General features: G+C 48.3%; 1 protein-coding gene across 11 annotated transcripts in view; it reads left to right on the top strand.

The window, feature by feature from the left end:
• Nucleotides 1–16,658, top strand: part of LOC130383866 (KN motif and ankyrin repeat domain-containing protein 1-like) — a 35,633-nt gene that overhangs the window by 15,915 nt on the left and 3,060 nt on the right. For 5 of the 11 annotated variants that reach the window (XM_056591727.1, XM_056591730.1, XM_056591731.1 and 2 more), the window contains exons 2-8: nucleotides 1,799–1,922; nucleotides 7,336–10,005; nucleotides 11,805–11,978; nucleotides 13,064–13,172; nucleotides 13,335–13,580; nucleotides 13,878–13,968; nucleotides 15,126–15,345. In XM_056591727.1, coding sequence (XP_056447702.1) covers nucleotides 1,886–1,922; nucleotides 7,336–10,005; nucleotides 11,805–11,978; nucleotides 13,064–13,172; nucleotides 13,335–13,580; nucleotides 13,878–13,968; nucleotides 15,126–15,345 — 3,547 coding nt within the window. In that variant the 5' untranslated portion in view covers nucleotides 1,799–1,885. The other 6 variants (XM_056591729.1, XM_056591734.1, XM_056591735.1 and 3 more) reach the window with 6 other exon arrangements.

Raw genomic sequence — 16,658 nt, forward strand, 5'->3', positions numbered from 1 at the left:
CCCTCCCCCTTGTCTTGAAGGGGGAAGGGGTAAGGGGTAGAAATGGGATTGGGCCTAGGGCTACCCCTTGCCTCTTGTTTTGTTAGACCATGACTTGAAGGTCACTAGAGATCAAAGATTGACCGTGGGGTCGTTCCCGAGTCGGCCGTGCCCTCTACCTGGGTACCCTGGGGGAGGTGCGAGTAGTGCAGACGCCCCAAAGCACAGCTCCCTCTTATAGTACACAGATCGTTTGGCTGTCATCTGAGGAAGTACGCTAATCTTAGCTTCGTAACCCATCCCAGTCTCTTATGTTCAGGATGGCTGGCACACAGGCCAATTGCTGGGAGCATGTGGATTAAGTCGCGCTCGTGCTACCTGCGTCCTGATAGACAAAGCTAGAAATGAGAGTTACAGGTAAGCACGACGTCGGTCATGTTGACCTCCTGGGAGTTGTTTTTTTGTTGGTTTCTGTATTGCTGAGCTGATGAGCTTGCTAAGCCATCTTTAATGTGAGTAGACCAGGGTAGTATGATGGCTAAGACGCTTTCGGTCGGCCTGTTGAGTCTGTGAGATGCATGTGACAACAATATCAGAAGAATGACTTGGTGATTTTATATTGAAACAATGTCGATTTTTTTAATTTATTTTTTTGTTGGTACTGCAGGTTTAAGGAATAATCCTTAGAATTTGCATATATTGTACAAATGAAGATACGAGGGGACAATCAGAGGAATGGTCGTTCTATGAATGGCTCATATTATATGATAAATATACTTCCAGAACAGTTTGACTTGGCCTATTTGGAGGTATGAATGCCTGAGCCAGCTCCCTAATGAGTGGCACCGGTCTCTACCCTGCCCATCCAGGCTATAATGGGCCTGGAGAGAGGGGGGGGGGGCGGGTGGACAGGCAAGATTTAACGGCGTCCTCACATCATGGCGCCACTTCCTATTTTGGACCGTGGTGCAGCCAAACAACTCTGCTTAGCACTGAACCTTCTGCTGTTCTTAATGCTCGTACGCTTGCATCACGAGTGTCCCGCGTCCCCTCTCTTGCTACGCAGATGTCCCCTCGATCCTTGGTAAATGTTTGCTCGCATGGATCAGCTGCCGAACAATGCATTTCAGCTGTTTGACAAAGTTGTCTCTCTGAACACAGTGTTCCTTTTGAAATCTGCTCTGGATATGATTGTCGTTTGGGCACACGGCCTAAAAGTGAGTTGTCAACGTTGTCTCCGTCCTTATTATATTTTTGAGTCCTTGTTTGACTGTCAGAACGCCTGGCCTGGCTCCGAATTAGGGAAGCATCGACCTCTGCTCCAGTGCTCCTGCATCATCATGGTCATTTATAGTTGACCCTCCATGCGGCCGACATGTCAGACTTTTTTTTCTGCAGTCCTGGCGTCTTTCTTTTAGAAGAGAAAAGCTCTTTGTGCTCCTCATAATGTATCCATTGATGAGGGCTAAGCAAGGCTACACAAGACCTCCTATTCTCATGAATGTCCGATGCCAGAACACCTGCGAAACTGCAGGGGTCAGCTCCTAAAGTGGGCTTCACCTTAAAGAAGAGGACCTTGTTCTGGGGAGTGAACACAAGACGGAGACCTTTCATTTGTGGCGCCGTCTGACGAAATGGGTTGCAGATTTTTTTTTTCGTTGTTGCCAAAGTGAAATATTGGAAATTGATTCAACTAAAAGGGTTTTATAAATCCAATTTTCCAATGGCTTGACATAATGTGTTGGAAGTATGCTCATTTATCCTTACCCTCATACATGTGGGTGTATGCCTAAAACCATGTTTTTGTCTCTGTTGACAGGTTGCATGGTAAGCTGGACTTGATGCATGGCAGTTGCATGACCCCAATAAGTCTTTGTTGTGGGACAAACAGAACACAGCTGCAGCCATGGCCCAGACCATGCACGTGAATGGCAATGGCCCAGGTAACTAACCCCTTACCTTCCTCCATTTTGTGGTAATGTGAAATACTCAGATCTGCATTTATACGTTGTTATAGCCCTTTTCAGGCATGTACAGCATTTTAAATCTGCACTTTATTTATCACATTTAAACATATTGGGCCCTTTGGAAGATTGTGGAATAAACTCAATATTTTCTCATTCAATGTTACAAATTGCATTTTTATTCATGTATTTTCACAACGTGCTTATTATGCGCACGCATGAATGCATGTTCACCTGCCTTGCACTGACCCTCTGACTGTCATGCTGGAACATGTGAAATAGTTCTGTCCTGATTCTGAAGACCATCTAGGCTAGGGGATACAAATGAGCTAATGTGGATGATGTGTCAAGGCTAGGGACATGGCTTTTATTAGACATGAATATTTGGCAAGTCACCCTTTGCTCGATGGTTGCTTCATGTCTCATGGACTGAATGCCGCCTCAGTATAATTTTAATAAATTACATGGAGAAGGGTTGCATCTGTGTTTGATTTATAAACCACAGGAAACGATATCCGAAGTTGAAACCTTTTTCAGCATACAATTTTGTTCACTCTGGGCCTTTTTGTTAAATGGACAGCACAGTCCCGATGAGGTTTAGTAATCGAACACAAAGCAGGTCGCGTCAGACCCCACTCTTTGTAACGGGCCATTCGGTGCCATGATTGTCCAAACAGACGCCGAGGAAATGTAGCATTTTATTGTCGGACAAGATGTTGAACCGTCGTTTCTATGTGGTCTTTCTCCTGTGGTTTCTGTGAAACACTGTGCAGTGCACCGTGTGTATGCCCTGGTGTTAAGGGAAATTTCCACACTTTAGTGTGAAATAAACTCTGTCAGTCCGAGGGGACCACAGAACACGCACCTGCAGACGTCTCGCATTCCTGTCAGGCATACGAGCGGGCTGTTTTTTTTTTTTTTTTTCAAATCCTGCATGGTATGCAGTCGGAATGGATGATTCTTTTTGCATTCATACGGTCTCGTTTGCGTCTGCCAGCAAGACACTGGGGTGATGCATTTCGTTCATCCCTCTGAATTGTTGGAAAATATGCCTACAAGAATGAGCAAAGCGTAGATTATATTTTGATCGAATTTGAAGTCATCCGATTTTTGAGTTTCAGTATTTTATGCACCACGTCAACAGTCCCCTTTTTGTATATAGCATAAACACAATCAATTTCACATTACATTACTGGCCAGAAAGGTTTTCTTTCAGGCCGAGCTGGTACCACTGTGCCCTGAGCCACCTATTAAGACCAAAGAGGTTCCACTCCCTAGAAATTAATCAAAACCAAGAGATATTGTTGTTTCAGCAGACTCCCTGACATCAATGAAACCCTAGTAGTGGAGGAGTTTGTGTTTAGACGAGTGTCTCAAAAAGGATGGAGAACGGTGTCCATTTATAAAAGTTTAGATTGTATTCCTTCATGCGCTTGTCTCCCCCATTGGACTTGATTCATAACGATTCATTAATAAATAATCAGTGCATGCTTGAATGAAGATCTAGGTTGGTAAGCCTGACTCATTTATCCTCCACTTGTACTCCTTTTTTCAATCTTAAAAAGGATTTAAATGGTTTGAAATGTTTGAGTTTTGTTAAAAAAAGAAAAAAACGTTAACCCCCACACACCAGCGTCGGACTAAGGCTGAAAAATCTAAATGGCCTTAAATGATCTGCTTGGTTTCCCTGAAAGGATGTGTGAGTCAGTGAGTTTGTTCATGCATTAAAGTAAACATGCTCCTCTTTGTACCCTGTACTCTGCACCGGGACAGTTATTTACATCTCCTGAATCAATCATTTGTTATTCTAATGCTCTTCCTGATTTTCCTAATCATGTTCACTGCGGTCTCATGTTGTTTACCGTTCTGACCTTTTTATAAAATTGAATATAAATGGGTAAGATTGCTGTTTTGTGTTTGTTTGCTGGTGTAAACATGCATATTCTTCCTGCTAATATTTTCATCAAAAACCTTTTTTGGAGGAAACCTTTTTATGAAGGCATATCCTTCCCAGCAGGAGCTTTGTATGTCATGGTGTAGAGATGTTGAATTTGGCATGAGTCTCTGGAAATGACCTGGTCAGTTTGCTAGGGAAGTTGAAGTATATTGTTGTTTCTTGGGCAGCCTTATCACTTTTCCACCTTCCGGTGTTTCTATGGAACAGTTTAACTAAAATGAAAAGAAACCAGGAATGTGCAAACCCTACTTTTCTCATTGTTTTGCAGTTTCTTCCTGTGTTTTGAGAAGTGAAAAGCATGTCTGTCCATGGTTTACGCGTTTCTGTGTGAATGAGGGATCAGATGTTCAGCTATTTAGCCGAAGCTTTGCGTCCACATCCAACCCATGCAGAGTTTAATACCAGATTAGAGAAGTCCTCTTGTTATGAGCTAATGCAAGATATTCATAGTTTTCAGAAAAAACGTAGGGTTAGGGTTAGCCAAACTACAAGTTCAACTCTGGTTCAGCTTTAATACCGTTGATGTTTAATATCTGGGGCTTCAAGGCAAGCTAGAGGTATTGGATTAGTTATTTTGGACCCTGTTTATTGTTCTGCCCAGGCATAGCTCTCCATGAACTGATTTGCAAATAGGGAACCTGGATCATATTTACTCCGTTCTGTATTCAAGGCCAGCAATGGATCATAAAAAGATCAGACACTGCTCCAAATTTAAACTTTGACCAATCCAGATTTGGTGCAAGTCATGCCCACGTTTCCTTTGGGTCGGACGATTCAAGGCCTTACATGGCCATCTGCGTGTTATTTTCAGTAGGAGCACAGGAAATGTTCCTGGAATTATATAATTGAATGTGTTTTGTTGGGTTGGTCAAAAAACTACAATTCAAGCAACATTATTTTCCCGTTTTTATCTTCTTCTCTTTTTTTAAGGAATACATAATTAACATAAATGGGTACACCCTACATCTATTTTAGTACACTTAGCATTCATGAGTCGAATGCATTAATTGTTTAGCTGGAACCAAAACAAGGGCAGGATTGGAAGTCTGCATGCTAAATTTGGAATAAGTATTTTCAGTTGTTGGCTTCACACTGACGTAATGTTTCGCTCTGCCATTTTACATTCCACAGTCAGACAATTCCCGTCATCACTTGTGGAACAATAAAGACCATTTTTTTCAAAAGGTTTTTGTAAAGTTTTTCTACTAAATGACCTCAACCCTCTTGTCTTTAACAGCTCCCAAACCTCAATGCACAGTGCAGCTTGCGTGTAAACGGAGCGTAGGCTTGTTGGTAGGCTTGTTTGATTACCCCCTTTTGTATGCTGTGCAGATAAACATTATCGCCGCGTTAACATCCAAACCAAGGAGGCCATTGAAACATGACTCCCAGACATTGTGTTGCCTTGCAGCGCGCGCTAGAAGTATTGTGTCATCTCTGTCAAATTGACAATGTAACAGCTGTTGATCGTTGGAACGGCTCCAGGTTTCTTGCCTGTCACTGTTGGCTCCATGTCCCACGAGTGTGACCCCTTGCGTTGACACACAGTGATGAGGTCACTGTTCAGCTGTTAAGGGTCTTCGTGTCCCCGGTACCAAAGCGCTGCCTGTCACTGTTTTGGTTGCCGTAGGGTTCTCGCCAACTTGTTCCTGGGGAGCCCTCGAGCCTGAATAGCTGGATAGCACCTGGGACCGAATAAGAATACAGAAAACGTTTTCCCTAGGAATCAAAAAGGGATTATTACTTTCACTTGAGTACTTGTAGAAGATAGGACGACATGTTTTTGTTTGTTGAGCAGAGTTTGGTTTGAGTAACCCTTTTTTTTAAATGTTATGTTGTTAAATAACTGGTCTTATTTGATTTATAATAATCCAGTAGCCTTGTGCATTTGTCTTGGAAAGCAGTGCTTTATTAAATCCATAAAAGAAGGGTGACCTCTATCCCATGTTAAAGAATACCGTTATTGTCATCCGCCTCATATTGAATAACAGGGCTTCTGTTTGGATTGGGAAGTGCCTGACCCAAAGGCTGCACGCAATTGGAGGAGGCACTTGGCCAATGGTTCGCCTGAGCCGTGCTTGGCTAACTTTACACCAATAGTGGAGTTTTTTCCCCCCCTTATGGAGCGGGGATTGAGCGAGAGTGTGTGGACTGACTGAGGAGAGGGCAGTTCTCTCGCTCTCTCTAGCGCTTGCAGCCTGTTGCTATTATACCCGGTCTCCCAACACTGAACAGGGAGTGGGCGTAGGAAAAGAAGGGAACAAGAGTGAGATATTTCACCAGGGGTAAGTAAAGCTTTAACAACAAGGCAGCAGGGCTTTAACAGCACGCTTAGCGGTGTAATTCCCTCTATTGTTTTGAAGTGAATGGAAGGGACTGACTGGTGCCATTGACAGAGCTCGGTGTTCTGGAAAGTAAAAGCAGGGTTCTTCATCCCAGCCGCATATTTGTTTTAGTTGGTCAGAGTTCCAGACATACCAAGAACAAGGAGCTCTGTATTTAGTGTGTGTGTGTGTGTGTGTGTGTGTGTGTGTGTGTGTGTGTGTGTGTGTGTGTGTGTGTGTGTGTGTGTGTGTGTGTGTGTGTGTGTGTGTGTGTGTGTGTGTGTGTGTGTGTGTGTGTGTGTGTGTGTGTGTGTGTGTGTGTGTGTGTGTGTGTGTGTGTCATCCCCCCCAAGTACTGGATAGTTGAATCGTTGTTTGATACAAACATTTAAGGTGAAAGGTAGACTTGTAAGAATATATAATTGTAGGTATTTAACTTGATACAAGGGATTTGTAATTAAGGCAGCTTTGGTTTAGATTTCATTACCTTGCTTGCTTATTTTACCTTGTAATTTTTTCTGATTTACAACTTATCTTGTGTTTTTTTTAACTCTTTAAAATAGTTTATTTACCTGTGCATATTGGTTTATTCATTTTTAGTAATCTAAATTGTTGTTCTGGAATTTGGACTAAATAATGACAGTTTTTACCTTCCAGTCTGACCTCGAGCAGTTCTACCTTATCTATGATCAGTAAACAAATAAGGGAGATGCAGGCTTTTTGCCAGTTTGTCAAGAATACCTCATGATCTTATTGAGTTTTGTACTTATCTTTCAGAGCTACATTAAAAATAGTGTAATGTATGCATCATTGAGTTTATCAATCATTCTTATTTCTTTGAAATTTTGTGATTTACTACGATGTTTAGAGTCGTCGATTTTACCTGGCTAGCTTCCCAAGTCCGTTGCCAAAACTATTCCTGCTCTTGCTTTTACGGCAGAGGCATTTCAAACAGCCGAGTCGTGTTTGTACTCGCAAAGGCAAATAAGGACTGTGTGTGGCTGAGCAAACCCATAACCCCCCTGTACAAATGGTGCTGCAGTAGTTGTTGTTGATGTTGATGTTGACCATAGCTTTTTCTTTTTCTTTTTAATTTTGGTCTTCTCTGCAGAAAGAGGGCAGGGTTGCCCAAGCGCCGAGGAGGAGAAGGCGTCCGTCGCCCCCTACTATGTTGAAACCCCGTACGGGTATCAGCTGGACCTGGACTTCCTCAAGTATGTGGACGACATCGAAAGAGGAAACACCATCAAGAAGCTGAGCATTCACCGGAAGCCCAAAGTGGCCAAGCCCGCCGCCGTGCCCCGGGGCGGCTCCGTCGGGGGCAGCACTCACGCCGAGTGGACCTCCACGGACTCCCTGTCCTCCTCCAACAGTGACGACAACAAGCAGTCCCCCGTGTTCTTCACCTCCAGGCTCCAGGTCGCCCCCCCGCTGACCCCCACTCTGGGCCGACGGGCCGGCCCCCACGAGCCGCCGCCGCCTCCCCCCCAACATTCTTGTTCCATCGCCTCCGAGTCCAGGCCGCTGCTGCCCCCGCCTTCCCCGAGGGTCGCCCCCCGCCACAACCCCCAGGTGGAGAAGACCCTGATGGAGACCCGCTGGAGGCTGGAGCAGGAGCGCCTGCTCATGCAGCACCACACCGAGCCCGCCGTCCCCCGCCGCCGCCTCGCCAGTTTCGGGGGCACGGGCTCCAACAGCTCCTTGTCGTCCTTCACCGGTTCGCTGGCCCAGAGTCAGATCTCCCCTAGCGGCCACCCGCCCCTGGCGCTCAACGGACACCTGCACAACGGGGAGTACAACCCCTACTACCCGCCCTCGGTGGGGAGCTCCATCCGCCACAGTCCCATGAGCTCGGGCATGACGACCCCCGTGACCAACGTCAGCCCCATGCATCTGCAGCACATCCGGGAGCAGATGATGGTGGCCCTGAAGAAGCTCAAAGAGCTGGAGGAGCAGGTGAAGACCATCCCCATCTTGCAGGTCAAGATAGCGGTCCTGCAGGAGGAGAAGAGGCAACTGACGGCCCAGTCCAAGAGCACGGCCCCGGCGGGCTTCCGCAAGCGCTCCTACAGCGTGGGCTGTGCCGAGCAGCTGGAGAGCCAGGGGAGCCCCGTGCAGAGGGACGCCGAGTTGCACATCACGGAGCCGGAGGCGAAGGAGCAGAATCTCCAGCAGCTCGAGGAGTTCCGACGCCTGGCCGCCGAAGTCCAGTCGCTGGAGAGGAAGACCCAGGACAACACCAGGGCCGACGTTCGGAAAGACCAGTCGGCCGCCGCGCAGAACCGGACTCCCCCGCAATCGGTCGGGCTCGCCATCGACGAAAACATGAACGACCTCAGCGTCGCCCACAGTAAACCGTTAAAACGCAGTTATCGGGATGCGGGCGTGGTGACGGAGCGCCGGGACACCCGCAGCGCCGGGGTGGGTGTGACGGAGGTCATGCTGGGCGTGACCAGTGAGGCGGAGAAGGAGCTGGAGCTCCAGCAGCAGACCATCGAGGCCCTCAAGGAGCAGGTGTACCGCCTCGAGGTTCAGCTGAAGGAGACCACCCACCAGATGGAGATGAGCAAACTCAAGCTGGAGCTGCAGGCAGCGGGGGGACCCAGCAAGAAGAAGGTCGACAAAGGTTGCACGGCGAGGCCGGAGATGTACAGTGCCAGCGTGGAGGCAAAGGTGCAGACACAGAGTCAGGGAGTGGGGAATCACCTGGAGACCGCCAATGCTGGGACCTCCAAGAGTCTGCACACCCAGACGGTGGGGGTTTCCTGCACGCCCAGCGTGCAGAGCGTCGCCACGGGGCCCGCGGTGCCCATGGAGAGGTGGCTGGTGCGAGAGCGTGTGGAGGTGAAGGATCAGTGTGTCGGGAGACGGGTAGATACGCACAACCAGAGCGAGGGCGTAGAGGTGGAGGTCTGCGAGGCCGGAGTCAACACGGAGGAAACGATGGACACCTTGGTTGCAAGTCAAACGTCGACGAAGGAGTCGAGGTCAGTTGGCTGTGGTGATTGCTCTGTAGACGTGAACGTGAGTCCGGTCAAAACGCTGGTGACTCAAGGAACCAACCCCGACTTTGTGTGCACGTTGGACCACGGCGTCATGGTCATTCCCGAGTCCACGTCTCGCCAAACCAGTACCGACCTGGAAGTGTCCAGCAAGGCCACCAACACGAAAACGTCAGTCATGGCTGATTCCTTCACAAGCACGACGCTTGTGACCTGTGACAAACGCACCAGCACGGTGATCACCGAAACGAGGACGGTCGGCGCGGGGGAGGGCCTCGTACGAGATCTCCAGACCGCCGCAAAGAAGCGATCGGTCGCCGTGGGAACCTCCACCGAGGCGGACACACTGGGCCAGTCGCGCTCCGTCAAAACCAAAGACTGCGGGGTGGGGACGGCGAGCATCCACCACAACTTCCTTGTCGGGTCGATCACCCGGACTATAGCGTGCGGACCGTCGCAGCCCCCGGAAAGCGTGGAGGGCGGCCATAAGGAGGCGGTGGAGGCCAAGGTTCAGGCGGTGTCGACGGAGGCGCCATCCCAGGGGGGCGTCGGGCTGGACCACTACATCGAGAGGGTCCAGAAGCTGTTGCAAGAGCAGCAGATGCTGCTGGCGGAGAACTACAGTGAGCTGGCCGACGCCTTCGGCCAGCCCCAGAGCCAGTTTGGGTCCATCAACAGCGAGCTGGTCAACACGCTGTCCTCCATCAACTCGGTCATGAAGTACGGCAGCGTGGAGGACATTGTGGCGCTGCAGACCGACCCGGAGGCTGCGCACAAAGGTGAGGTTCAGCACGGAAACGACACACACGCGCACACAAAAGCCCAAAGGAGGCGGTGAAACTTTATCACCCGAGGGAGACACTAAAGAGTGCGCAGGTTGTAATTTAGATTTCATCACGTTTCCCTTGGGCTATTGTGGAGTCCATATATTTTCTCGAGCAACACTCTCCATACAAACTGTTGTGACTGTTAATAAAAGGCTGAATCATATTTCATAACCCAGGAGAAGCCTGGGACTGCAGGGGTAAATACATTATAAAACATGTTATTGCATTATAAAACAGCACTCAAATGACATCATCTGAATGCATTAGGCACTATGGATGTCATTCATACGCGCTATTTGTATTCCCTTCAGCTGTTTTTGGGAGCAAGGGGCTTAAACAAAGACCTGCCGGGTTTGCACAGGCCAAAGTTATCTCTGTCTCTAGGGTGGGGGTGGGAGAGGGGTGTTTTGGATCAGGACCAACGACGACCTCATTTAGTTTCTGGAACCCGGCAGTGTTGTCACGGTGTGACCATGAGTTGTGTTGTGTCCGCTAAGCCTCCATAGCGTCTGGCTGCTGATTCACGGCCGTGGGTCTGGTTGCGTAACATGGCAGCGTGCTAAGTGACACATGAATCTGACGCCGTGAAGCCGCTATTGTCCTGTCCTCGGGTACGAGGTTATTTATAGTCTGACCTGTTGTTGTCCTGTGTTGAATTTAAGACATGATTAATTACGCAGAAGAGCTGTCCCAGTTTATTTGTCATTAGTGTCGAATGATAATTGTAGCTGATGGAACAAAATGGTTACAAAGTAATTAACCACTCCAAAAACATCCCTAAGAAGAGCTTTTTAAAATTAAAATTGGTACATGTGTTATTAGTTCAACACTTCCTTGTTTACAGCACAACAAAGATTGAATCACTCAATGTATGAATAAAATGTCAGCATTTCGTTATTACAGACATTACATAAACACTTCAGTGTTTGTGTTCGCTCAGAAATGCAACATGTAGGGACATGCCAAGTATGTTTGGTAGATATAATGTCCCGCACTTACAGAGCTGGCGTCGCTCTTATCCTGTCCCTGGGTTTGAGTGTATGTTCATTTGCTTATATTATGTATGAATTGACCTTCACTCCCTTGTTACTAGTTGGTTCGAGAACAGAACCAGAACGTTAAAGAACTGTCTTAAAGTTTGCGTTCAGTAGGAGTGTTTCTGCTTTACCACATAATCCAGAGTGGATTCGTAGCTGCATATTTTCTTAGCCCATGATTGGCATGTTTTGTACTTCCTATAGTGCTGGTCTGCCCGCATTTTTGCGACATGTTGCTATCATACAAATGTAGTCAGGTTTTTCTTGTACATTTGAATAGCCTTGCAAAAGTAAGATTCTTTCTGATATGGTTTCAGATAATGTAATTTGAACACTTACATTTTCTACGTTTTCATACATTACCAGTAAACATCACATGAATATGTATTGGGGTAAAGATTATTGTGAAAAACACTTCTATTTCACGTCCTCTACTATTTCGTATTTTTATGAAAAACTAATGTTATTCTGGGCTGATCACCTGAATGGTTAAATGCGACGCCTGAACAACGATGACGATCAAAATCAGAGTCTCAAAACTTTCTAAACATTGCACCCATCCTAATGCATGTACGTTGTGTGTGTGTGTGTGTGTGTGTGTGTGTGTGTGTGTGTGTGTGTGTGTGTGTGTGTGTGTGTGTGTGTGTGTGTGTGTGTGTGTGTGTGTGTGTGTGTGTGTGTGTGTGTGTGTGTGTGTGTGTGTGTCCGCCCCAGCAGTAAGTGTGCAGGAGGTCTCCCAGCCACAGCCCCGGGTCAAAGACCTCTCGGCGGCCGACCTGACCGCCGCGTCCCTCGCCGCGGCCGAGAAGCCCGGCAGCCCGCGCACGCAGCCCAGCCCGTCAGAGCTCAAGAGCCGCATGGACCAACAGATGTCCTCGGCGCTGCACGGTACCGCTTAACGTCTAACACCCCCTCCCCCCGTTGGTTAGCACACAAGCTCACAACCTAGCTGCTAGTGTGTGTGTGTGTGTGTGTGTCACACCCAGCAGAGACCCCCAGGCGCCTGTTCACTCCCACACCTGTCAAAACACAGGAAGCACTCTGATTGGACGCTTTGGTGCTTGCTATGCTTATGTACGCGCCACATAACCCGTGTATATGTATTGTGTACATCTAGCTGCTAGTGTGTGTGTGTGTGTGTGTGTCAGTCACACCCAGCAGAGACCCCAGGCTCCTCTTCACACCCCCACCTGTCTAAACACAGGAAGCACTCTGATTGGACGCTTTGGTGCTTGCCACACTGATGTACACGCCACATTACCTGTGTATATGTATTGTGTACATCTAGTCGACGACAACACCCCCCCCCCCCTCACTCGCTCCTGGCATGGAGCGAGTGAGGCCCCTCAGTTTGGGGCAAGTCTTGGCAGATGTGTGCTGAGTGTTCTGGCTCGACGCTGGTATTTTGGTCTGTGGAGGCCTGTACTTAACATGGCTGGGATACTTTAGGCTTTGGAACAGGTTCCCATGCCACGCAGCTGGGACCGAAGAACCTGGACAAAGACACTTGCAAATCGCTCTCGCTCTGCTGCTGTAGCTGTTGTTGTTGGCCGTGTCCGAGAACTCGGGTTCTGATGTAGCATAATTTAAAGGGGAGATGCCAGCCAGGCTAGCTCGGGGAGAAGTGGGCTCTGTTGAGAAGAAAGAAATACTTGTCCTTTTTTAATAGGTGCTTGCTGGATGTTTTCCCAGCCTGGTACCACGTTCAGTCATTCCCATTAAACAATGGCGGTCTAACTTGAAACATTGTTGTCATCCAGGCCAAAGTATACAAGAAGGCACAGAGTTGAGCTGATTCCTCAATTCAAAACCTTGTTTGGAAAGGAATGTTTTTTATCAAACACTGGAACATGAAATGCCTGGTTTGAATTATGCAGGTCTGTTTTTGGAGTCCTGTTCATGTGAATTTGGAAAAATAATTTTGGGATATGGAGTTTAAGCCGAAGCGTTTTTTCTCTGTGTTGCTCCTTCAGGAGAGCCATGTCATCAGAGCACCCTGAAATCCATCATGAAAAAGAAAGATGGCCGTCCTGGCTCCAATGGAACCAAGAAGAACCTGCAGTTTGTCGGAGTCAATGGAGGGTGAGTGTGTGTATTCTGTAGTAGAGTGATTCATCTTTAACGGTGTGTTTAGTGATTCATCCTGGCTATATTGTGTTCATCTATGCTCCCCTTGTTTGCTTGACATTTCAACGACCAGACCTCTGATGCTTGTCTTGTTTTTGTCCCCCCCTGCTGTTGCAGGTATGAATCTACGTCAAGCGACGACTCGAGCTCAGAGGACAGTAGCTCTTCGGGGTCAGACGACGACGACGACGACGAGGAGGAGAAGGAGGAGCAGGAGGTGAACGGTGCAAAGGAGGAACATGGGAAAGTAGAGGAAGAGACAACCGGGGAGGAGTATCGTAACGAGGGAGCAGTGGATGTGCAGATGAAGACGGAGGAGGAGGAGGAGGAGGAAGGTCAAGAGAAGAGCGAGACAAGAGAGAGGTCAGTAGAGGTGACCTCAAAAGCAATCGGCCCCCTTCAATGGACAATTCGATTTTTTTTGTTTATACACATTCTGGGCTGACCTTTATTACTGATGGGACACTGAGCCTTCTAAGATTCACGCGCACACGCATACACACAAAGCCGCATAAATATAATTATATAATCCATTATATAATGGAAACAAACTCGAGAAGGGAACTCAAACTAAACAGTCAAGCCGTTTGCACTCCAAATGTGTCTCCTGATTCGTGTTGTGTGTTTATATCCCAAGCATTGACGTGTTGACCCTTCCAGCAGGAGTGAGCTAAGTGAGAAGATGGTGGCGGCCTGCCACGTCCTGAAGGCCCACCTCAGCGACCCCAAGGCGGTGAGCAGTAAAGACCTGGTGAGTAGTGTCTCCTCACGCCTGGGTGTGGCCCGGTCCCTGTACTGTTAAATACATATTCTGTTTCCTGTATTGCTTTTTCTTTAGCGATGGACTTGAGTAGTGGTATATCAGTTAAAAAGAAAATGGTAACTGACCAATGGAAATGGATGTTATTTTCTAGTACCTTTTAGTAGCCCGTGCACATGCCTGTGACAGATTCAGATCCCGTGTCTATAGTGCGTCCGTTATTTATATCTGTTAGGCCTTGAGTCAAATTCAACTGCTGAGAAAATAATGTTGATTATTTACCATTAATTATGCACTGGATTTTATTCAGAAGCGCGTTTCCAATCGTTTCCACACTCTATCTTTCCTTCTTGGTGCCAATCATGTGTATTTGCTGGGCAACTCTCTGCTGTCGGGTTGGCAGGGCCTTCATCAAAACACATTCAGTTTCTCTGAGCATAGAGGCCCAACATGGCCAACACGCTGGGCCTGAGTGTTCATCACAGGGGGAATGTCGTGCCCTTTCCGCCTGGCCCTGCTGGGTTTTGGGAAGGGGAGGGTTGTGGAAAAGAATGTTGGCGCAGCCACAAATATTAGGGAAGTGGGCAAGGCACTCCAGGCAACTAGCTTAGAGTGCCTTGGGAGAGGTTCGCTTATCGCAGCAACATCATTTTGTTTATTCATTTGTTGGTGAAAATCTGTTGCGATGCTGAATTCACTGTTGCGATGCTGAATACACTCACGGGCTGGTTTGTATGTAGGTCAAAAGTACCTCATTTCATGAACTGGAACGCCCCCTGCTGTCCGATCGTAAAACTGCAAGTACTTTAAGAGACCTGCGACACGGGGAATATGAAGTTGGACGGTTGAATATGGGCTTCTTCCATACTATCAGATGCTACAAAAACAATGCAGTCATTCTGTACATGGAAATTCTAAACCTCATCTTAAGGAAAACATCTAATAAAGGGTGAATTAATAGACAAAATAAGTAAAGTAGCAGTGTCGTTATGATATGAATGTGGACTGCCACCACAGACACAGAGTTAGGAAGATTCATAACACTGCAAAGAAAACTTGTTTTTGATGATGTTAAAAGAAGCTACTGCTATGCGTCATGTGTTGACTGCAGATTCAACCCCTCTCTCCCCCCCCCCCCCCTCCCTCAGAGGGCGAGCCTGAACACGGTGCAGCATGAGTGGTTCCGCGTGTCCAGCCAGAAGGCGGCGCTGTCGGGCACGGTGGAGGACTACCTGGACGGCTTCGCCGGCGTGTCGCCCGGCGTGCTGCGGCACGTGGTCAACATGGCCGACGGCAACGGCAACACGGCGCTGCACTACAGCGTCTCGCACTCCAACTTCCAGGTGGTGCGGAAGCTTCTGGACGCAGGTAAGGGGGGGACGGTGGATGTTTGTTGTCGTGGAGCTTCGTTGTCTTCTTTATGGCGGGGGGAGAGGGAAGAGAAACGGAAAAGTCGGGTAGAAGAAGGATAGGAATGACTCGGGGCTCAACTCTAAGGTTGTTGTTTTTTCCACTTGCCTGGTCGGGCCAGTGGGTCTGAATTCTACTTGCCCAAAGTCCATTTTTACTGGCCCCTATACAAATCCATCTTCTTCGTCATCATCTAACAACACAACTGCCTCCCGCCCGTCTTGCCGTCTCGATTTTGACCGGCCGACGGCACATTCAAATCAAATCAAATAATTCACCAAGCGGGTTGTCATAGTTACTCGCCCCGACGTGGCCTTTTAGTTGCCCCCGGGCGCTCACGCAATTCTTATTGGCGAGCCCTGGGAATGACGTGTAGCGTAGGACGGCGGTCTTTGAATCAAACCTGGGTTTCTTCGGAAGGCCGGGCTGCTTACTAGGTTGAACCATCACCGGTTCAGCAATGCTGTTACCGCCTAGTCATTTAGCTGACACTATTATCATGAGGGACTTGAGGTGACACAAAGAGCCAGTAGATGGTGAGCATCTCGCTGAAGGTTTTGAAACCAAGTGTCTTTTACGCTTGTCGCCCACTAGTGGGCAGTGTTAAACCGTTATGAGCTTCATCTTCCTTCCCTGCCGTCCTCTATACACGGCTGCAGTTCCTGGCTGATCTCCGCTGTCCTTCATCGCTCGGTCCCTGCTCTCCTCCACACTCACAGTGCCTACTGAGCCAGGGCCCTCTCCCCCTCTCTCTCTCTCTCTCTCTCTCTCCCTCCAGGCTCAATAGAGTGTGATGAGGTCTCGGCCACTTGCTACACTATAGTCCCTTTGTACCCTCTGGTCTTTGTGTCCGTGTGCGTTGTGTGACAGTCCGACACTCCCACATTCACCCCCTCTGTTCCATTGTCACTATTGTCCCTCCACACATCCACAGCCCCCTCCTCCACCCCCCCACCGTCTCGCCCTTCCCAAGTCCCCTTCCTACCGCTCCCCCCCCCCCCATTGCACATTCCCTTCCCCATCACTATCCAGACTCTAGACTGGTCCCCTCCACCTTCTCTGCCAGGCCTCGGTCGTGTATGGGCGGTTTGTAGTAGTACAGAGAACGATGCATCCTTTCTGGGGGTACACAAAAGCAGTGCCCCCGCCCCCCGCGCGCTTTCTCCACCCCAGAAAGGGGTTTGCACCAGGGAATAGATGGGGGAGATTGACACATCAGTGGAATGGCAGGTTGTCGTGTTGTGGGATGGTGTCTATGTGTGTGACAAGTC

The sequence above is a fragment of the Gadus chalcogrammus genome, chromosome 6 (assembly GCF_026213295.1).
Source record: "Gadus chalcogrammus isolate NIFS_2021 chromosome 6, NIFS_Gcha_1.0, whole genome shotgun sequence".
In the NCBI taxonomy this organism is placed as follows: Eukaryota; Metazoa; Chordata; class Actinopteri; order Gadiformes; family Gadidae; genus Gadus; species Gadus chalcogrammus.